This window comes from Cuculus canorus, chromosome 25 (genome assembly GCF_017976375.1).
Source record: "Cuculus canorus isolate bCucCan1 chromosome 25, bCucCan1.pri, whole genome shotgun sequence".
In the NCBI taxonomy this organism is placed as follows: domain Eukaryota; kingdom Metazoa; phylum Chordata; class Aves; order Cuculiformes; family Cuculidae; genus Cuculus; species Cuculus canorus.
The window spans coordinates 4,517,980-4,540,773 of record NC_071425.1 but is presented as its reverse complement, the minus strand read 5'-3'; the positions used below and the strand labels follow the sequence as shown (position 1 = coordinate 4,540,773).

At 42.1% G+C, this 22,794-nt stretch overlaps 1 protein-coding gene across 3 annotated transcripts; it reads left to right on the top strand.

The window, feature by feature from the left end:
• Nucleotides 1–63: 63 nt before the first annotated feature.
• Nucleotides 64–21,922, top strand: MPP3 (MAGUK p55 scaffold protein 3). Of its 3 annotated transcripts, none has more exons than XM_054088737.1 (19): nt 64–201; nt 5,940–6,047; nt 7,080–7,198; nt 7,661–7,738; nt 7,930–8,010; nt 8,533–8,670; nt 8,955–9,036; nt 10,465–10,550; nt 10,812–10,886; nt 11,849–12,045; nt 13,011–13,075; nt 14,203–14,223; nt 15,692–15,733; nt 16,073–16,237; nt 16,935–17,015; nt 17,960–18,053; nt 18,468–18,576; nt 19,454–19,576; nt 20,429–21,919. In XM_054088737.1, exons 2-19 carry the CDS (start codon nt 6,023–6,025, stop codon nt 20,609–20,611), a joined length of 1,764 nt encoding a protein of 587 aa, XP_053944712.1. In that variant the 5' UTR covers nt 64–201; nt 5,940–6,022; the 3' UTR covers nt 20,612–21,919. The 3 variants fall into 3 exon arrangements, with proteins under 3 accessions (XP_053944712.1, XP_053944713.1, XP_053944714.1); XM_054088738.1 differs by having other exon boundaries at nt 20,432–21,918; XM_054088739.1 differs by lacking the exon at nt 14,203–14,223 and having other exon boundaries at nt 15,695–15,733; nt 20,429–21,922.
• Nucleotides 21,923–22,794: the final 872 nt, after the last annotated feature.

Genomic DNA, 22,794 nt, shown 5'->3' with positions numbered 1-22,794 from the left:
CACTCGCTCCGAACGCCCAGCGAGCCGGCGCAGCGCGGGGGAGGAGAAAAGGGAGGGAGGGAGGCGGCGCGCAGCGCAGCTCCGAGGGCGCATGGGCGAAGCAGCGGGGCTAGGAGGGAGGCGAGGCAGCTGTGGAGCCGCTCTGCAGGGGCCGGGCGGAGGCAGGCAGCGCAGCCCGGGCCGCGGGGCCCGCACCCGCAGGTAACGATCTCCCCGCGGGAGCGCGGGCCTCCAGGGCGACGCCATCTTGTGGCGGGGCGGGGCCGCGCGCGCTCTGACGCCCGGGAGCGGGGCCCGGCCGGGCGGCGCCCGCGGGATGGGGGGGCACGGGGGCTTCCAGGGGCGCGGGCAGGGGCGCTCGTAGAATCAGAGAGTCACCGTGTTGGAAAGGACCCACTGGATCATCGAGTCCAACCGTTCCTAACACTCCCTTAAAACATGTCCCTAAGTACTTCATCAACCCTCTCCTTAAACACCTCCAGGGAAGGCGACTCGACCCCCTCCCTGGGCAGCTGTTCCAGTGCCCGAGGACTCCATGAAGGATTTTTTTCTGATATCCAGCCTGACCCTCCCCTGGCGGAGCTTCAGGTCATTCCCTCTTGTCCTGTCCTCTGTCACCTGGGAGAAGAGCCCAGCTCCCTCCTCTCCACAACCTCCTTTCAGGCAGTTGTAGAGAGCAATAAGGTCTCCCCTCAGCCTCCTCTTCTCCAGGCTGAACACCCCCAGCTCTCTCAGCCGCTCCTCGTAACCCTTGTTCTCCAGCCCCTCACCAGCTTCGTTGCTCTTCTCTGGACACACTCCAGAGCCTCAACATCCTTCTTGTGGTGAGGGGCCCAGAACTGAACACAGTACTCGAGGTGCGGTCTCACCAGTGCCGAAATAGCACTGCAACAGGGTCTTACAGCGCGTAGAGGGTCTTATAGCTCGTAGAGGCTGTAAGGAGTTTGACAGGGGGACTAACGGACAGGGGGCTCGCGGAGAGGCGGCTCGGAGGAGCCTCGCGGGCGCTGTCAGTGGGGCCCTCGCAGAGGGGCGCTCAGGAGCCTCACGGGCACTCGCTGAGGCGCTCGCAGAGTCTCTAAGAGGGACCCTCGCAGAGGGGTGTTCAATGGGGCGCTGGCAAGGCGAGGTGCTGGCTGGGGCGTTCACAGGGGTGCCCAGAGGGGCACTGGCTGCGGCAGTCACCGAGGCTCTAAGAGGGACCCTCGCAAAGGGGTGCTCAGTGGGGCGCTGGCAGAGGGGCACTGGTGGGGGCAGTCACTGAGGCACTGGTGGAGGGGTGCCCAGAGGGGCACTGGTGGGGGCAGTCACTGAGGCACTGGTGGAGGGGTGCCCAGAGGGGCACTGGTGGGGGCAGTCACTGAGGCACTGGTGGAGGGGTGCCCAGAGGGGCACTGGCAGAGGGGCTCATGGGTGCTGGCAGAGATGCTCGCAATGGGGTGGTTGCAGGGGCGCTGATTGGGGTCTGATTGTGTTCACAGAGGGGCGCTGGCAGAGGGGCACTGGTGGCAGCAGTCACTGAGGCACTGGTGGAGGGGCGCTCACAGAGGGGCTCACAGATGCAAAGGGGCGCTGGCTGGGGCAGTCACTGAGGCACTGGTAGAGGGGAGCCCAGAGGGGCGCTGGCAGAGGGGTTCACGGGTGCTGGCAGAGGTGCTCGCAGTGGGGTGGTCGCAGGGGCGCTGGTTGGGGTGCTCACTGGGGCTCTTACTCAAAGGATGCTGATTGGGGAGCTCACTGGGGCTCTTGCTCAAAGGATACTGGCTGGGGTGCTCACTGGGGCTCTTGCAGAAGGATACTGGCTGGGGTGCTCACTGGGGCTCTTGCAGAAGGATACTGGCTGGGGTGCTCACTGGGGCTCTTGCAGAAGGATACTGGTTGGGGTGCTCACTGGGGCTCTTACTCAAAGGATACTGGCTGGGATGCTCACTGGGGCTCTTGCTCAAAGGATACTGGCTGGGGTGCTCACTGGGGCTCTTGCAGAAGGATACTGGCTGGGGTGCTCACTGGGGCTCTTGCAGAAGGATACTGGTTGGGGTGCTCACTGGGGCTCTTACTCAAAGGATACTGGCTGGGATGCTCACTGGGGCTCTTGCTCAAAGGATACTGGCTGGGGTGCTCACTGGGGCTCTTGCAGAAGGATACTGGCTGGGGTGCTCACTGGGGCTCTTGCAGAAGGATACTGGCTGGGGTGCTCACTGGGGCTCTTACTCAAAGGATACTGGCTGGGATGCTCACTGGGGCTCTTGCTCAAAGGATACTGGCTGGGGTGCTCACTGGGGCTCTTACTCAAAGGATACTGGCTGGGGTGCTCACTGGGGCTCTTACTCAAAGGATACTGGCTGGGATGCTCACTGGGGCTCTTGCTCAAAGGATACTGGCTGGGGTGCTCACTGGGGCTCTTACTCAAAGGATACTGGCTGGGGTGCTCACTGGGGCTCTTGCAGAAGGATACTGGCTGGGGTGCTCACTGGGGCTCTTACTCAAAGGATACTGGCTGGGATGCTCACTGGGGCTCTTGCTCAAAGGATACTGGCTGGGGTGCTCACTGGGGCTCTTACTCAAAGGATGCTGGCTGGGATGCTCACTGGGGCTCTTGCTCAAAGGATACTGGCTGGGGTGCTCACTGGGGCTCTTACTCAAAGGATGCTGGCTGGGGTGCTCACTGGGGCTCTTGCTCAAAGGATGCTGGCTGGGGTGCTCACTGGGGCTCTTGCTCAAAGGATACTGGCTGGGGTGCTCACTGGGGCTCTTGCAGAAGGATGCTGGCTGGGGTGCTCACTGGGGCTCTTGCAGAAGGATGCTGGCTGGGATGCTCACTGGGGCTCTTGCTCAAAGGATACTGGCTGGGGTGCTCACTGGGGCTCTTGCAGAAGGATACTGGCTGGGGTGCTCGCTGGGGCTCTTGCTCAAAGGATGCTGGCTGGGGTGTTCACTGGGGCTCTTGCTCAAAGGATACTGGCTGGGGTGCTCGCTGGGACTCTTGCTCAAAGGATACTGGCTGGGGTGCTCACTGGGGCTCTTACTCAAAGGATACTGGCTGGGATGCTCACTGGGGCTCTTGCAGAAGGATACTGGCTGGGGTGCTCACTGGGGCTCTTGCTCAAAGGATACTGGCTGGAATGCTCACTGGGGCTCTTGCTCAAAGGATGCTGGCTGGGGTGCTCACTGAGGCTCTTGCAGAAGGATGCTGGCTGGGGTGCTCACTGGGACTCTTGCTCAAAGGATGCTGATTGGGGTGCTCACTGGGGCTCTTGCTCAAAGGGTGCTGGCTGGGGCTTTCGTGGAAGTGTGCTGACTAAAGCACTTGAGGCGCTCTGCCAGGGTGCTGGCAGAGGGTCGATCACTGAAGCATGCTGGCTGGGGTGCTCAGAGAGGGGCAGTCACTGGGATGCTCACTGAGGGTTGGAACTGGATGGGCTTTAAGTCGGGTTGGCCTTCCAAACCATTCTGTGAAAAGCAAAGTGAGAATCATAGAATTGTTAAGGTTGGAAAAGACCTCTAAGATCATCAAACCCAACTGTCAGCCCAACCCCAGCATGCTGACTAAACCATGTCCTGAAGGGCCATCTCTACGTTTTTTGAACCCCTCCAGGGATGGTGACTAACACTGCCCTGGACAGCCTGTCCCTATGCTTCATCACTCTTTTGGTAAAGATGTTTTTCCTGTTATCCCATCTAAACCGCCTCTGGCACGACTTGAGGCCATTTCCTGTCATCCCATCACTTGTTAAATCCTGTATCGTAGCTATCAGCTATGATGTTATTAGCATGCAGATGTGTTTCCAGAGTTAATCACTGGAATGATCTCCTGGAAAGATGTTAAATCCAACTGCTTTCTGAAATAAGATCTACCGCTTTGACCATTACGGCTGGATTACAGAAGCTTTGTGGTGTATTAGGCTGTCAGCTACACTAGGTTTGTTTTCCAAGGGAACAGGGATGTGCCAAAGCAGATTAAATGCTTCCATTTAATCCCCTTCTTTGACCCCATCTACAGCACCCATTCAGTTTATTTAGCTCTTCCCAAACAGCAACAGGCATTTTCCTAGCCAAAGAAGGTGGCTCAGACATTCTGTCTTGGGCAAGGATATGTGAGAAAAATGACTTGGAGTTTAGCGTAGATATTTTTAATGAGGAAAAGCGTATTTGAGCCTATTCATACTACAATGGAAAAAAGGGGTTTGAGCCCCTTTTGCAAAATATCACACGTTGGAGCTGAATTCGATAGCTTGAAGCCAGCCCTGCATATTGACATGCAGTGTGCTGGGGACAAATTATTGGCTATAGAATGCTTTTCATTCTTCTGACTGTTTGTTCCAGTCAGTGCTGGCTAAGAGGATTTTTACAGAGCATGGGAAATGCCTCTGGGGAAGCCTCCATTTCGATTGCTGGGCCAAACTCGTCTAATTCTGGCACTTCTGAGTTTGCCGTCAGGTTTTTGAGATAGTAAAATACACATTTTTCCAGATTCCTCTGTAGGTTGCTTTTTCTTTAAGTTATGGACAATAACTTGGGGTGGGGAGGAGGGTGTTGGTTTTGGTGCTAAATAAGTTTGTCTGTGGGAAGCACACACTCTCACAAAGACGGAGCACACAAATAAAGTTCCCTTTCTTGATAGTAGAGAACATTTGGATTTTATTTGACACATATTTAAACGGTTAAAGACCCAGAGCAGTTAAATGAATTGCCTATGTATTTCATTTGGCATGAAGTGTGTGGGGTGGTGTGAAATGTTTATTTCTTCAAAGGTATAGGTAATACAAATGCTTTTGAAAGTTATTTAACTAAATATGTAGTATATGTGATGAACTCAAGTATCATGGATTAGAGTGAAGTTTCAATATTTTCAGTTCTCCTGCCTGGAGAACTCAGTTGTGTTTTGACAGACAAGTGGACTGATTAATCGTAGCAGTAGAAGATAAGGGGTGCAAAATACAGGTGACTGTTGAGATTAATATTTCAGTAAGTTGTAGAGAAACTCAGGGATGTGGATAATGCTCAACTGGTATTTGCTAATTTGCCATGCAATACTACAGTATTTTCAGGCAGCTAATAAGAATAAAGTTGAGTCCGAAAATCAAACTTCTGCCATGACATCAAAATATCAGAGATTTGTCTGCAAATAGAAACTGAAGGATCATCCTTTTTTGCATTTAGCAAAGAGCTGGAGTATCCCACATTTCTTTCTAATCTTCTTTGTGTGCTGTTATAGCTGTGTATTTTTTTCTCAAGTAGTAGTCTGATGAATTTGATGAGCATGAACGAGATTTTAAATGCACTGGAACAGGAAATATTTCATCTTGGACTGGCGATTATAAGCATAGATTCAGTTTTCAGTTTATAAGTTTCACTTGCTTTCAGTGACAAGAAAAATCAGCAAGAAATGCATCTAATTGAGGGTTTGAGCAATGGAAGTAGCCTTTTTTGTTGTAGCATCCTTAGTACCCACAATCAGGGTTAACGGAGTGACACTGGAGCATGGTCTGCATCAGAATGCCAGCAGGGGGTAAATTCCTTTGAGGTGTACTTTTAGGAAGCTCCAGAACATCTTATTGTGATGGTGTCTTCTTGCATGCTCTCTCTCTTTCTGTGTGTGTGGTATTTATCAGTGCTTTCAGACCTCCATTCTGCGGTGTGCTTTTTTCTTTTGTCTCTTCAGACAATTACTTAGGCTTTCTAAAACCATCTACCTTGAGAACAGAACAGAGAAACATCTGCTGTCTTCAGCATCAGCTTTATCCAAGATACCGTATGGTTATTATATAACATAATATTTTTTTTTTTTGTGTTACTTGCTTAGCAGAATAACTGCAGGGCTCTGCCTGATTCTGTTTAAACTGAATACTTGAGGGAAAGATGCACTAGAGTTTATTATTTTTCTTTAATGCCATTTTTGTCACATGCTTGAGCTTAGGTATTATCTTTGCTTGTTTCAGGACTGTCTCTGAATTGCAGTCCAGAAAGAAGAAATAATCGTGTTGATTGAAGTTGAACATTGTCTCAGATTAAGAACAAAGCCATGCCAGTGCTTTCAGAAGACTCAGGTAATTAACCTGCATGCTTTCAACCAACCAGTGACTGAAATGTTAGTACATATTTCACGCAGCAAATGGATTCAAACTGGAGTTCACTAAAATAGAATTAAGATAGTTCCAACTAGATTTGTTAGCAATTACCTAAAAGAATAGAAGGAAGGTATAGTATAAAAGGCTCCTAGGGACAAACTTGGACCTCTCAGTGTAACACTGGCTTCTACTCATGCTTATTAAAGATTAGCTCTTGTATCTCTGCTGCTTGCTCTGCCACTTAATAAATAGGTGTGGGCAAATGTTGTTAATATTCTTCCTTTTGACTTACAAACCAGTGATTCCATTCCAGGCTTGCTAATCAGCTTCTCTCCAGGTTGCTTCCCAGAGTGAAGTCAGATATGCTAATGATACCGAGTTTTAAAGCAGAAGTGAGTTTGAATCTCCTGGATCCAAGTGCACTTGGAATTTCATAGAGGGAATAGCCAAAGGAGCAGATTTTAGTAATCACCCTTTTTTTTTGTTTTGTTGTTTTTGGGTTTTTTTTTTTTGTTGGGAGTTGGGAGTGTTTTCCCAGTCAGGGTCTACCCGGTAAAACTTGATGTTTGCACTGCAAAATTGGGATATTTATGATTTAAGCACTTTGTAGAGAACTAGCCACAAGCTTTGCTTCCACTGCAGTGAAAATCCACACCAATCTTTTCCTCCTCTGGTCACACCAAACTTCTGACTGGTGCCTCAGAGACAGCACAGGTAGGATAACACTCGTAAGCAAAGTTACTCCTGAAGCAGAGCTGGTAGCTGTGTGTCAGAAGAGGTAGTTCAGTCATTTTGCGAGTCTGCTGTGGCACTCCAGTAACTCAAAGTTTGTTAGAGGGCTAACTGTTCTAGACATAATGGGTGATTAACGTTAAGCACAAATCTCTCTGCAAGCTTAATGATGACTAAGATAGTACCCCAGTAAATGTAGTTGATGTTAAGTCTGCAATGGAAGGTCCTGTGGGACATGCTCCATGCAAAGCTTTTGTTCTGTCTTGAATTTAAATTCAGGATTGCATGAAACTTTGGCCCTTTTGACATCTCAGCTGAGACCTGATTCAAATCATAAAGAAGAAATGGGATTCCTTAGGGATGTGTTCAGTGAAAAGAGTCTCAGCTACCTGATGAAGGTAAAAGTTCATTTATGAACATATATTTTCCTTACAGGTTACTTTTCTCTGTTCCCTTGATTTTTCAACTAATTACTTTACCAAATCAATTCTGTTCTGACCAAAGCATGTATTTATTTAAGCACAAACATTAAGAACATTCATTGACAATTAACATTTAGAAATTAAATTCAGAAAAAATATTTCTGCCTCAATTGCCAAAATGCAGATACAGTGCCCCACAAGTAAAAAGCAGTGTGAAATGCCTTCATTTTTTTCCCATATGCTGCTGTGAAACTGGAATGATCAAAAGGAAAACTAAAAGACTCCTAAACAAAACAGAAGTAACTCCAAGAGGGATTCTTTTTCTGACGCTTCATCTCAGAAAAACTATATTCCTTAAATATGAAAATATCGCAGTGTAAGTATATTTAGGAAGTTTCATGTCTCTCTGTAGTAATATACTTGAATAATCTTTTTCAGATTCATGAAAAGCTCCGTCATTATGAAAGACAGAGTCCAACTCCTGTTTTGCACAGTGCTGCAGGACTGGTTGAAGATGTGAGTAAATATCTTCGTCTCACTTTCTTATTATTTAAACCTGATTTTTCGAACAAACCAATGTTTTAAACCACGCTAATTTGAAAGACGATAGAAGTTAGCGAACTTTTAGCGGAAACACTCATTTGCAAATATATGATCTTGTTTGGTGGACTCCTTTAATTTTGAGGTTATTAATTTATATTTTAAAGGTAATAGAAGAATTGCAGACTGCACCAGTGAATAATGAAGAAAAAGAGCTACTTCAGCTGTTGTCAACACCACATCTCAGGGTAAAAAACACAGCAGAGACCTTAATCCCTTTGCAGAAATCCAATAGAATGTTTTATAATGGAAAAGTTACATTGGAGAGTCCCGAAGAGAAAGGAGAAACCTCCTACAAACTGTAGTTCTATTCCACTATGATTTCCTGCGCAGACTGTAGGATGCAAAGGGGATTGAGAAGACACAGCGCAGACCTTTCGTGTGCAACGCACCATGTTATCTTCTCTCCCCTCCTTAATATTTTTGAGGGAGCTGAGAAAAAAAAGGGGTATAATTCCTAATTTTTTGCTTCAGTGTCCATTCTGTAAGTTTATTCAGGCTAAGCTTTGTTATTGCCTGGATTTACTTTAAATATCAACATATATCAATATGTAGTTTATGATAAATAAGATAACTACTAAATCTTTTTTTTTTTTGCATTTATGGTGAGGTTGGGAAGGGGGAGGTTTGCTTGCTGTAACGTTTGGAACATGAGAGCTGGAAAATAATGTTACCCCATTATAATACTGCTTCTTATTTCCTTTATGCAGGCCATGCTTGTAGTACATGACACTGTAGCACAGAAGAACTTTGACCCAGTCCTTCCGCCTCTACCCGATAACTTTGATGATGATTTTGATGAGGAATCAGTGAAAATTGTTCGGCTAGTGAAAAATAAAGAACCGTTGGTAGGTATAAGATTACTCTTTTCTAGTCAGAAAGTTCTGTAGCGCAAAAATATTATTGTGAGTATGGAGGAGATACTTTGAGATATCAAATAACTGCAAAATCCAGGAGTGTTCTGAAGCTAAAGCAAGACAGAAAGAAAACTTCGGTAAATACACCTTCAGTTTTGTGTGTGACGCTTTATAAGCATGGGTTTATAACGTCAGTTAATGCAGGGAACAGGATCTATGAGGAAATAGTCGAAGCAATTATGCTTATTATACATATTAAATTTGTTTTCTTTCAGGGAGCTACCATCAGAAGAGATGAGCATACAGGAGCTGTGATTGTGGCAAGGATCATGAGAGGTGGTGCAGCCGATCGCAGTGGTAAATTTCAGAAAAAAAGGGATTTAAAATTGCCTTTGTATACTGGTTTAAAATTTCCGAAATAAAGCATGCTCACACATACCTAGAACAATAATCTCTAGCTAAATCTAATGAGTATTCATTCAAAACCAGTCCTTTGGACGTGAGTGTTTAGGATACATATAGACTATTTTGTAAAATGAAACATAACAGCCTATTGAAACCTTAATAGGCAACTGCTAGATGTCAAGTCTGACCTAATACATAGGCTCTTTGCATAGTGAAGGAGATGGACATGGCTGGAGAACAAATCATCCCAACGAGCTTTAGGATGGAATAGGTCACTGCTGGAATTGCCTTTCTTCCTTATTGACTGTAAAGGGGAGCCTACGTGTCTGACTTGACAATTAAATTTCTAAATTTTAAGTGTCCAGTGGCAGGAGAGACTTCTGTGCACAGGCAGTCGTTCAGCATGCTTTCAGGAGCTACAGGGTTAATTCATGCAGTATTTGACCTTCCATTTTCTAGAAGTTGATCAAGCCATATTTTATTAAATAAGCTGCGCTGGCCTTATATGAGATTTACAGGCTCCAAAGCTTATGTGCTTTTTGAATATACGAATAATGCAATCCCAAAATTAATGAGTTATTGTGATGAAATAATGTTAGCCAATTACAGCTTTCTTCTTGATCGTTAGCAATCTTCAAATTAATTCAATCTGATAAATGTAATGTGCAGTGACTAGAGCATGCGCTTGATGTTGCTGTATTGCATCAGCAATACAGTAATTTAATTGGATGTGCTTTTCTCTAAAATAGCCTGTAGGAAAAAATGCCAAGTGGGATGGGAGAAATAGGAAAAGAATGGTTTTTACCTTTAAGCCAGTGTCTTGGCTTATTCAGTGTGTCACGTGGTGTTTTCTGTTTGCTATACCAAGTTGTTTAGGTCAGTTGACAGTAGTTGTATAACACAACATTTCTTGCTGAACTGGATAAACCAACCTAAAACTTGTAAGGGCCTCTTCATGGCTTGTTAAAAAAAGTAGTCCAGTGTTCTTTCTAGGACCATCTAGTGTTGATCTGTCATTCCTGCCTTTACAGTCAGCATTATGTTTCCTGACTCCACAAGATCTGATCATCCTTAGGAATGATTCCAGTTTTGCGTTCTAAGTGCTGTTCCAAATATAGAAGCAGTGATTTTCCAGAGTATCTCGTCACACGTTCTCTACCTTCACGCTGGTCTCCTGCAAGACTGCTGCGTGGAAAACAATGTCCTATGGAATAAAGGCAGGAGGCTTCAGAGCACGCTGCTGATAGAGGCACTTGGCTCTAATAAATCCTTTAAGCTGGAGGAGGGAGGAGAAGGATGTATGTGCTATTGACCTAGGTCAGATGTAAGAGAAAGTGAAGCTTTCCCATCTAAATGTTGATTTACTTACTGTCTTTTTAGGTCTTGTCCATGTTGGAGATGAACTAAGAGAAGTCAATGGGATTACTGTGCTTCACAAACGACCGGAAGAAATAAGTCAGATTTTGGTCTGCACTCATTTTCATTGCAAGATTATTTCTATTGGGTGATCTGGTAATCGCAATAGATGATGAAATTTAACCATGACTTTAAAACGCATATAGAGCTAAAATTTGCAGTTTCTGCTTGTCTTTGCATATTTTTCTTCTCCCAGTGGCCTATTAAAGTTCTGAGGAGACAGACGCTAGCTCCTCCACTGGAACTTGAATAGTCCGCTTTGCGTCCTTGTCCTGCTTTCAAAGTGAAAAAAAACATTGTCTCTTTCTCAGGCTCAGTCTCAGGGATCAATAACGTTAAAAATAATCCCAGCCATCAAGGAAGAAGATCGTCTAAAAGACAGCAAGGTATGCAACTTAGTGAAATACTGAAGCATGGATTTCCACATTTAAACAATTCTGGCATCTCTGTAAATGCGAGATTCCTGCTGTTTCAATGAGGAATGTCACAGAGCCGTAACTGAACTCACAAAACGGGAGAACGGTTTCTTGTTGTAAAATGCAGTGCCCTCTTATTCACTAGAATTACTTACATGACTTCTCTCTTCTTGATCACGGACAGTATCCTCTTACCATGACAGCTCCTATCTGTCCATTATCTCTGGGCACTTTGCCGCTTGCTTGAGTCAACACAGACCTATTTGCAGACAGAACTGCATGCATCATTTGAGCCCATTAGCCCACGGCTTCGTTTGCCCTTCTTGATCAGCAGTGACTCACTGTTTGACTGGTCCCTTACAGGATTCCTCTGTCAGCCTCTATTTCTGCTTCCCTGCTCTCAGCTGCTGAATTTTTCCTTGAAGCCCTACAGATAACTTCTAAAAGTAGTTCTGCTGTGATGTGTTAAATAGTAAATGTTGGTAAAGGATAGAAATCCAGAGTTGAATAGTAGACTTTGATGCCTTTAAGGACAGTCTTTATAGCTGAGCAGTTTGCTATAAATCCCTTTTTTTTGTTTTCTCCCTCCCTTTACTTTTTTAGCTTTGTTACATTTTGTGCTTCTGTAGACTGTGAACTGTGTTTCTTGGGACTTAGATCTTTAAGTTCCATGTTCCACGATGCCAATACATAGGGACTGGTTATGTGCTTGACTTGATATGTGCTTGAAGATTAGTTTATTTTTCTGCATAAGTGGGTAAGTCAAAATACAGATGCAGCTTGCCAGATCTCAGTATTTTTGAGTACTGTAAAGCTTGAAGGAGAGATGAAGAGTATATGTAGTTAGCAGTGTAAGCACAGAGGAAGCATTTTAAAGGTATTTGGAATTCTGAATAGGACGAGAAGAAAGGACCTGTTATTTTCTTTCAAAGGTGTTTATGAGGGCGCTTTTCTGCTATAATCCCAAAGAAGACAGAGCCATTCCTTGCCAGGAGGCTGGGCTGCCATTTAAGAAACGCCACGTCCTAGAAGTTGTAAGCCAAGATGATCCCACGTGGTGGCAAGCAAAGCGTGTTGGAGATACCAACCTCAGAGCTGGCTTGATCCCCTCAAAACAGTTCCAAGAAAGGTTTGTCAGTGAAGAGTACATATATATTTTTTTTCCACACATAGTGTCACGCTGATTTTATGCTGCCTTTTTTTCATGGGAAATAAAAGGTAGGGTCATGCCAGGATGAATACAAGGTGCTTAGAGGAAAGTGCTAAAAGTTTTATCTTCTCTGTTTATATAACAATGATACATAATATATATAACATATAATGAATTTCCTAGCTTTCCTTGGCTGGTTTGTCAAGGATTGACTTGACTTCTGCTTCGTAGCATGAGGACAGAGCACTTGCTGAACAAACGTGTATGAAATGAAACGTGGAATATGAGTCTCTTGCCCCTCTTGGCTTGTGGGGACACTGTATTTCAGACTTGTGCTTCCAAGAGTATAAGAGGAAATGCTGATTGATTGTAACGGTTTTGAATTCATGTGTGGTGGTGTTAAAACTGTTTCTGATCTTTCTTCTGGCTCCTAAGAGAGTATTTGGCTTGAACTCAGACAACTTCTAGAGCTTGAAGTTTCTTTGTTTTCACAACAAGATATGTGTATTTTTGAAAGCAAACATATCCCTCAAGTCCTGTATTTATAGTACAGAAGTCTTGCAGACTCATGGCAAATAGAAGTTGGGTTCTAAGCTAGAATAGAATACAATACAAGTTTTCTTAATCTTGGAAGAAAAAAAGATTGAGTGGGGAAAACCCAGAAATATTTACATTGATAAAAGTAGCATGGTATTGATTTCAGTGCTCTGATACAAGAAAGCCTAAAATGTTTTAGAATCTCTCTCAGGCACTTACGAGTAGCAATCTGGGACTGATATAGTTCTAAAGAAAAAGTCTTTTAAAATGTTGAATCAGAGACATTTTATATCTTTCAGGAAAAAGTACTATTTCATTCTGCATTTTCAATGTCATATGTATAACGTGCTATAAAATCTTCATAATTCTGAGTTTATCTGGCTAAAATATAGTTATTTTCTATGCAGACGATTGAGTTACCGAAGAACAATGGGCACTCTGCAGAATCCCAGAACTCTGAAGAAGCCATTATGTAAGTCTGTTCTGTTCCTTCCGTGATGACTTAGTTGATACCAACTTCTCAGTATTTTTATGTATTAGTATGTTTGAATATGTTTTGTGTAAGCCATCATTGAGTGATTTGCATGGATACAAGCTGCCACGAGAGGATTTGGGGTTGAGCTTTATCCACCGTTGATAGTGTCTGTTGTTTTCCAAACACAATGCTGTCTCCCTCTTCCTACGTTCAAGACCGTGAGGCCTTGCATGCTGTTGAGATGCTTTAAAATTTAGTGGTGGTCACATTTTTTTCTACAGTTTGAAACTTGGAAGCCGCAAAAGTAGCGCAATGCACACGTCTTGAAATTCTTACATAAGTATATGAAATAAATTCTTACATAAGCGCATTAGATGACTCTAAGCTTGTAGGAAATTAAACTGTAGCTTTAAGGAGGATAAAAATCACTGGAGCTGGCAATACCACCTGTGTGTCAGGCTTGGTGTCACAGGGCCAGTCTTAAGTAGAGTTAGAAGTGATTCTTTACAGCTCTGAAGCCTCTGTCAGTGAATTATTCACACAAAAACTGTTCGTTGTGATGGAATTGCTAGTCAGAGATGAAAGGCAGAAGGCTGTGTGTTCTCCCAGAATATGATGTTCCTGTTGGTACTTAAGCACAGCTCTTATTACTGTGTGGGCCTCACGTAGACTAGAAATCCGGGAGTTGTTCATCACCAGGATGAGAACTGAACTTCAGACCCCTGGTATATGGCACATCTCATGGAGAGATATAGGGATTCTTAAGCTATGAAGAGGAAGGAAGGTGCTCAATCAAATTATAAACCAGCATAACTGATTTAAATGAAACTACTTCAAATTAGTTTCCCTTACGTTAAATGTTAGAAGACATGTAATGAGGATTGCTACTTAAGCTTTTTTTCAGATATTTTTGAGCCAATTAAGCTGATAACTGGTTATAATACTAAATTCCAGCAACAAAAAAGTCTTTAGTCAGTTGATAAGGGTACATCGCTGCATTTTCTTTTTAAGATAGAAAAGCCTGTTAAGTAAATCAGACTTTCCTTTCCACTCCCTCTAATTTCATTCAATCGTTTGCCAGTCTTTTAATATCATACCAACTCTGCCTTTCATGCTAACTACAGATGATCAGTCTTCTGATAAAGGTAGGTACTCTCCTAATTAATCTTCTGTCTGAATACAAACAATCAATACATTTTCTAAAATACTTGCTAAGCCTGCAAGCAAAGGGAATAGTAGATCCAAGTTGTTCCTACAGCAGTTCCTTCATGAGTTATTGTTTAAACTCATTTAATTTGGATTGATGACTTAGGTAATGATGGCTTCAACATTTACTCCCAGTTTAAGAGAAAAGATTTGTCTTTTCTGATACGCATTTACATATTCTATAGGTTTCTGAGTGAGGCTGAAAGAGCTGCAAGTTAAATGCAGTCTTTGTATTTGAAGTATTTGAGCTTAACATTTTAGACCACCTGTATCAATCCAAATTAATTTTTCTTCGCTGTTCATTAAGACTGTTTTCTGTGTTATTTTCTCTTTGTTGGGCTCATACAGTTTAAATCTCACCGTACCATCCGCTTTTCCAAAGATCAGATATTTTCTGTTGAATGCTGCATGCTGTGAGGTTTTCCACATTATATATGCTTACAAGAATAATATTCCAAGTTTGGTATTGCGTCAACTTCAGTGAAAGTACTAACGATGTTCTATAATTAGCTGGCCATGACTGATATACCCCATCATAGGACAAGCGAGAGCTGGAGCCTACCTTCAAACACAGGAAACAGCTTTGATCCAACCGATGGATGGACACACACTGCTACTTGTAGTTAGCAACGTTAATTTAAAGATAATGTTTTATACATTGGCTTTGCTTGATTACATACCTACACAAAACTATTCATTATAAAAGAAAGCTCTTTCTCTGGATTTGTGCATCTTGTTAAAGATCTAAGCTGCATGTATCATGGGTTCATTTTGAGTACTTCTGGGGGCCTTGGGAGTGGCCATAGATTGCAGAGGGGAAGGTTGGCTTTTTTTAACATAGATTTGCATATTTTTTTACATACATGCGTGTAACAAAAGCCTTAAATCTTTTTAATAAAGAATTAATATGCAATGATTATTTAACTTAGTCAGAATTAAGGCGTTTACAGCTCATCTTTCATCATCATCTCTGATTTCAAGCCCAAATGGTATTGAAACGTTAGAAGCAGCAATGTTCTTATGTAATCATACCCATTTATAAAGTTGTACATGAGAAAAAGAGCTCTGTGTTTGCAGAGTTGTCTTTTTTTACCTAGGTCTGAATATTACACTTTAGCAGCAGTAATGAATCCTGAAGAGTGTAAATTCTGGGAACCATAAATACCGAGATGTAAAATTCTCTTGTGCACTATGGACATCAAGGATTTCTTAAAATATAAACCACTAGCCAAGAGATATAATTTATTGTATCATTAACGTTTATTTAGAGAAGCATGTGCGTATGATGCAGAATATAAAACTTCTCCTTCACCAGTTAGCTGGACTCTTATCACAGGTGTTAAGATATCTACCTCCTCTCCTCTTGCTTTTCCCCTGTGCCCTTACCCCCTCGTTTTTAATTTACAGAAGACTGTGACTGCGAAGGATATTTCAACGGACAGTACATAGGTGAGAAACCAAAATCCCTTGCCTCTTCTCTAACGTTAGAAAACCCTCTAGTTTATTTACATTAATTTCCTATACATTTATAAACTAGATTGTCTCTATGCAGAGTCTTAATTAAACTCAAGGTGATATAAGTAGGGGTTATTATAGATTGAGTGCTTGGTTTTCTACCTGACATGCAAATTTTTCAACAATAAGATTAGCATCTGTGCGCTGATTTGATTATAATAAAAATAATGAGAGTAACTCATATTCAAAACCAGCGTAAGTTCTAGTTGAACAAGCTTGAAAATTTAGGTAAGTAGAGACATGGTTTAATGTATCTTTTGTTGTTCCCTGCAGCTGGCTTACGCAGGAGCTTTAGATTGAGTCGTAAAGAGAAGGAAAACAATCTGAATGAAGGAAAGCAGGCAGAGCAGGCAGATGCAGCAGAGTTCCTAACGTATGAAGAAGTCACAAAATACCAGCAGCAGCCTGGTGAACAGCAGAGGCTGGTGGTTTTGATTGGTAAGAGACACAATCAGTTCAACGTTTCCCACTTACCTCCCTCTTCCCTTATCACCTGCACTCCAAGAGGCTTTCTGGAGGGCTTTGGTTGTTGTGGTTCTGGTGGGTTTTTTTTAAAGGTTTTTCTAGTTTTGGTCAGAAGTTGTTCTGTTCTTTTAAGTGACATTAAAAACAAAAAAAAACCAAAACACCCAATCAAAAAACCCCAAACCAATCAAACTCACCACATCCTTCTGAAAATAATGACGCGGGACTATTTCTCGTTTTTCTGATACACTTTCCATTGGTTCTTACTCAAACTGTCCATACTTAGGCTGTCAGAACAATTGATGCAAAGGTCGATGTTATAATTATCTAACAATTTCACGTGCCATTTTAATTCAGTGCTTAACATCTTTGTATTAAGCCGGTTTCCCAGGATGTCATAGAACGCAAGGGTATCTCATGAAACTGATTGCCTAGCTTATAGATTTTTTGACTTCATGCCTGACAAATGTTTGCCCAACAACTGTTTAAGGATTCACTTTGCTCCTGATGATGTTCTTCAAAGCCGAACGTGGGGTCACGAGGTCTCTCATGTACAGGTTTCTTCAAGCACACTCCTGCATCGTATTATTTATATGAAACTGTTATGATTTATTCTCTTGGCAGTATTTTGTTCCGCACAGAAATCTCTCAGTCAGTTCTATTTTACTAGGTTGTTTGGGGGCCAAATTAAGTGAGCTCAAGCAGAAGGTTGTGTCAGAGAACCCACAGGAGTATGGGGTTGCAGTTCCACGTGAGTAAATTTTACTGACTTTTGTGTTTTGCCACTTTTTTCCATAAATGCTAATACCGTAGTGCTGCCCGCGCTGAGGATTGACAATTTGTGTTTTGAACGTTGGTTATATGCATCTTTCAAAAGTACTTCTAATTATTTTTCTCAGTGTAATATGCTACGTTTGCCCTTAAGAGCAGAATAGATTGCTACATAACGTGGCTCACACGCACTCTGGAATTCTGTCAGCTCAGTTGATTTCATTGAATTATATTTTCCTCAAGTGAACAGACTGCATTTTTTCAGCGTCCGTTCAAAAATGAGAAACTGTATACAGGAAGAAAAAATAAGATTATAATCTCCAAAAAGAACTAGCGTGAAAAACTAATAGATAAAAAAATAGCAGACGTCCCTTTTATGGTCAGGCATAAAAGATTCTAGAATGATCACCAAAGCTTCTCCTACAGTTATAACAATTATTAAAAGAAATCGTGACATCAAAGATAAGGGAGACAGATAATTACAGTAAGTTTCACAGTAGTGTGGGAAAACAGCCAGGGATATTCTTATTCCAAATTCAGGGGCAATATAATAGGACTTTATGTATTTCCTATTTTCATTCTCTAAATTTTGAAAAAAGTCAGAGTCCAATATTCCAAGCAGTTAAGAAGTACTATTTTCTGTATGATACACTCTACTGCTTCTACCAGGTGCAGAAAGTATGCCTCCTAATTTTTGTGCTATTTATAGCTTGCTTGGAAGCAAAACAACTTCATTTTCAGTCTTCCAATTTTTGAGATTGAGTTTAAAGCGAAATTATAATGTTTGATTTATATTTTATTTAATTTGAAGTTGCTAGTCTGTTACTACCTTGTCATGAAAACGTGACTGGAACTAAACAGAGAAAATATTTTTGTTTGCAAAGGCTGATGTGTCTCCCGTTTCTTGCTTCTATTCTCTTCTAGATACAACCAGGTCAAAGAAAAGTCACGAGAGAGAGGGAGTCGAGTACAATTTTGTTTCTAAGCAATCATTTGAGACAGACGTGCAGCAAAACAAGTGAGTGAATTTTAAAGTACTGGCGTAATTGACTGTATTTCAAGAATATTGCTAGTTAAATCTTGCATCATATGAATACTGAAATCAAGTGTAAAGTTGGACTGGCTGTATTAGAAGGGTTTAGCTTTCCAAATAAGAAGCTCTTTATTCCCTCTTTCTTCTGTTAGGCTTGACCATCAGTTAATTGAATTAATGCAGCTTCTGCCCCTATTTGTCAGCAGTGCTGATTAGCTATCAGTGACCTGGGAAGAAAACTGTTGCTGTAGGCAACCAGAATGGAATAAAAAGCAGAAAAAAAGAACCTCCTTCCCCCCCCTCCCCTGACAATTTGACTGCTCTGACTTTGGGAAGCAGTTCTCTGATGTTGTGAAATATTCTTTGTGGATGGCATTTTCAAATGTCTTGCTTTTTTAGATTTGTGGAACATGGAGAATACAAAGAAAATCTGTATGGTACAAGTCTGGAGGCAATCCGGTCTGTGATGGCAAAAAAGAAGGTTTGTTTGGTGGATGTGGTACCTGAAGTAAGTTCTGCTGCTTATTTTAAAGAAAACAAATGTTTCTTACTGGGCTGCCAGCTGAAGTAACTGATGTTGTTCACCATTTGGGGCTTCTTGCTCTCAGAACTTGTGTTTCTCCCAGGAGGCCGGACCAATAGCTCAGCAAAACAGAGCTCTATAGAAAGCAGAGGAGTGTTTGCAGTTCTAGATGTCCGGTTTATACAGCCGAGATAATACTTTATCAGTTTTCGCTGTGACAATCCAGCTCATAATAAACCAGAGACCTTTTTTAGCTCACGTGAAAATAACTGCATATGATTTAAAATAAAGAGATTTTTCCCTTGCTGTAGAACTGTGCATCGCTGTCCTAGCCTGCACGAGTCCTAGAGAGAGTACTTAGAGCACAGATGGGTTTTTCATTCTTGTTCCTTCCCGTTGACTCTGAAGCTTCGCTAGTGTTGTAACCAGTGCCAGCAAACCTGCTCTTAATCCTGCCATACAGGGAGTTAATCTTTGAAATTTTGATTCAGATTTTGTAACTGGGCTAGGAAAAGACTTGTAATGCTACGCCAGATAATTCAAGGTTTAAAATATCCAGTGTTTGGCCTCTTAAGTGAAGTGAACCATAACTTGCCTGTCAAGTCAATTTTTGTTATTCTGTTCTCAGTATCTTTTGCCATGTCCTTGTTCCTGGTATCGGAATATGTAGCAGGACAGCTGTGCAGCCAACCTGCTTCGGGAAGCCCGTGGGCCCTGACATTAACCTTTCTTTGGAAGAGCAAAATGTTACTGTGGTCAAATGTATAGAACACAGAATATCACACCATAGTGTCTGCTTAGAGAAAGTGTTGAACCTGTTTGAACAGATCGTTGACCTGTAACAAAACACATCTGTTCACAGGCACTAAAGCACTTGAGGACTCCTGAATTTAAGCCGTATGTTATCTTTGTGAAGCCTCTCATTCCAGAAAAGAAAAAACATGTCCTAAAATCTCCTGTGTCAGAAGAAATCTCAGCCCCCCTTGTAAGTATTCTAACTTTAGTCTTTTCTTTTTAGACATGGAGGAAGTATTTGGGCTAGCATTTCAATGATACAGAACTCCTCTTCCTCTGGAACTTTAGAATGAGATTTTTGCCTCCTTTAAAACCTAATTCTATAAGTAACATGGAACAAAGTGCACGATCTATGTACATTACTTAAGGTTGCAGCAGGGGAAAATGCTACTGAACGCAGGTAAACTCATAAGTATTTTACATTTCTGCTGAGCATGTGGTAGGGGCAACACCTATTCCCGATACCTCCAGAGGGACACCCAGGCTCTTAATCGGGTGCACACAAAACGCAGCATGTGGAGGTCTTACAAGGGCCAAACCCACAGCAATAGCATACAGGTGGTGTATAAATGTGAATAGAAATACTGACAGTCCATAATGTCATTACTTTGGGGTGACCTCAACTTGAATTTACATGTAACAGAGCTTAGGTCGCTTGATAAGTTTTCATGTAAGCCCTTACAATTATTGAACTTGGGGACTTTGGGGCCAGCATTCCTTTTCAGATTTTGAGGAGGATTTCCAGGTGTTAGGTTAGGCAGCAACTCTCACTACATAAAATGCAGTGTCACCATCTTACGGCCCTCCTGTAACATGTTTTTTCCCCCCTCTCCCTATCACCTCTTGCATTTTTTGAAACAGCTTTCCACATTCCTGCAGTATCCTGCTCCTTGATCTCAAGTGTAATCTCTTACAGAACCTTTCCTTCTCTTAGCAGCTCTTAATTTCCTTTAAAAGTAATGACTTGTGCTGATACGCTTTAAAATACTAGTAATTAAAAAGACATTCTGTAAATCTCAGACCATCTTCTTGTACTGATCAGCAGGATGAAGAACAGCAGGAAATTCTTAATTCAGCAGCGTTCATTGAAGAGCAGTATGGCCATCTAATTGACACTACCCTGGTGAAAGAAGATCTCCAGAGTGCATGTAATCAGCTGAAAACTGTGTTAGAGAAACTAAACAAGGATTCATTTTGGGTGCCTGTCAGCTGGGTTAGGTCATAGCTCGTTATCATCTATTTAAGGGAAAGATTGTATAAAACTGTCTTGTAAATATATGGATTAGAAAAGGGAAGTATGTCAAATTAACTTTGAAACTGCTGGTCTTTCTAGATGGTAATAAATAAAGACTGGGAAAAACTAAAGCAAGTCGGAAGCTGACACTGCCTTTCTGAATCCAAACCTTGAGAATTCACATAAAAGTGAATTCTCAGATGAAACAGATTGGTGAAAAATGAGAGTGAATTTTAGACTGTAAATAATGCATTTTGTACAGTGAAGGTTCAGAGAGTGTCCCATGCTTCCAAAGCCCTTAAAGCAGTGCTGGGACACTAACGAGCTGGAATTTTCATCCCTTGGCCACAAATTTTGTGGCTAGACTTAAGGCATCTGCGCAAGGTTCAGGAACCAGTAGCAACAACTAGAACAAGCTACTTCAGCCAGGTGGGAGGGATGGCCTGTGGACAGTGCTTACCCCCAGGCCAACAAAATGTTTCCCTTCACTCAAGATCATTAGTTGCAAATCCATTCCAATTAGGCACTAAAACTGAGCCATCTGTGTAAGTTATAGGTATTTCAGAGGTGGAGAGAGTTTTTTGCACTGGTATGAGGATGCGGATGCTCATCTATGGATTGTGCCCACTTTCCCGATCTTTTCCTACTGACACAGGCCAGATGTTAAGCAACCTGCACAAATACCCGTGCGATAGGGCAGGTCATAAACCAGAGGCATCTTTCAGTTCACATGAGAATAATTGCATATGATTTTAAATGGGACTTTTGGGAAGCTGATTTTTTTACCAGACATCTTTGCAAATGCCACCTGATGGGATACCACCCTCACAGCAACAAAGCAGCTCCAAAAGGGTGCTAAAAGGAGGAGGCTGAAGTACTAAGTAGCTGAGCTACAGCTCCAAATCATCATCTTTCCTGCATTTATGACTTTGTTCCAAATCAAGTAAAAGCTGCCAGATTGGCTACATCAAGTCCTGAAGAAGACAACTTAATTATTAGAAGGCTTTGTTTTGCCTTGATTGTTTGAAGGCTTCAGGAGACTTGAATACGCAGGGTTTTTAGATGGGAGTTAATAAGAAAATACAGAGAGATGATGCTGGAAATGCCTATGTTTTGTAATTTGATAAAAATGGTGAGTACTGTAGAGGTGCATGTTAGCTGAAACTCATTCCTGTCTGCCGTTGCCTGCAGAGGTCTGATCTTCCCTGTGTACGGTGCCCTGTAAACAAGACCTTTTGGTGCACCAGTCTCATCCCTTGCATCTTTCCAGTATGGTGTTATTCTTGTTCCTCTTCATTTTGCAAAGCTAGCAACATTGCTTATTAAAGCATCTTTCTTATATACCAGTATCGCTGCATCTATGTTAACTCTAGCCCAGTTGTGTTGGACAGTCACCCATATACATCTTCTCCAAGTCGTTTTATGAAACTCTGGAATGAGCAGAATGATCTTGCCACAGCTCTATAGTGCAGGTTTTATCATCTGCAAGACATGTTTAGAGGATACGGATGCAATTGAAAGAAAATTAGGTAAGATACTTTCTAATTATAAGTCAGAATTCATTTAAAGCAAGGTTGTTATCCAACCTCTTGGAATATTCCAAATGACTAGTAGTAAATAACTTGCATGCTTTATCATCTAATACGAGCAATCGAATATGTTCTACTAGTAGAAATACTGCCTTGAGAAGCCAGGAGGATGACACAAAGGTACACCTGAATTTACAATAGCTCAAAACTCAAGATATAATGTAGCCACTAAAAATAAACTGAAATACTCAGTACAAGTTCAATAATCTCTTTTAAAGCATATGTAGATTCCATATTGATTTGCACCTAGGAGCTGCTCGGGTTCCCAATTAGCAAGTTGAAAAGACAGCAAAACAACTTGACGAGGATCAAACGGAGCCCTAAGCTTTCAGTGAAAAGTTGGCTGGGGCTGTTACTGAAATTGAGTTCCACTTAGATTAAAAAAAAAAAAGGCAAAGTTCTGGTGTTCTATAAAGAAACAGAACATTTTGGTTTATTGCTCTGCCCCAACTGAAATTAATAGTTTTGCTTATGCATGTGAGTAGACAGTAGATTTAAGTCTGGACTGTAATACACTGGCAACATTGCTTTATACTAAAATACTGGCGATGTTTATTGAGAATATCAGAATAAAATGGCAACACC

What these genes read in the sequence shown, in the direction of transcription:
- MPP3 (XM_054088737.1), top strand. Translation starts at nt 6,023, where the DNA reads ATGCCAGTGCTTTCAGAAGACTCAG. An exon ending in GTCTCAGCTACCTGATGAAG is followed by an intron (nt 7,199 to 7,660) that starts GTAAAAGTTCAT and finishes AATCTTTTTCAG; the next exon opens with ATTCATGAAAAGCTCCGTCA. An exon ending in GTATGGGGTTGCAGTTCCAC is followed by an intron (nt 17,016 to 17,959) that starts GTGAGTAAATTT and finishes ATTCTCTTCTAG; the next exon opens with ATACAACCAGGTCAAAGAAA.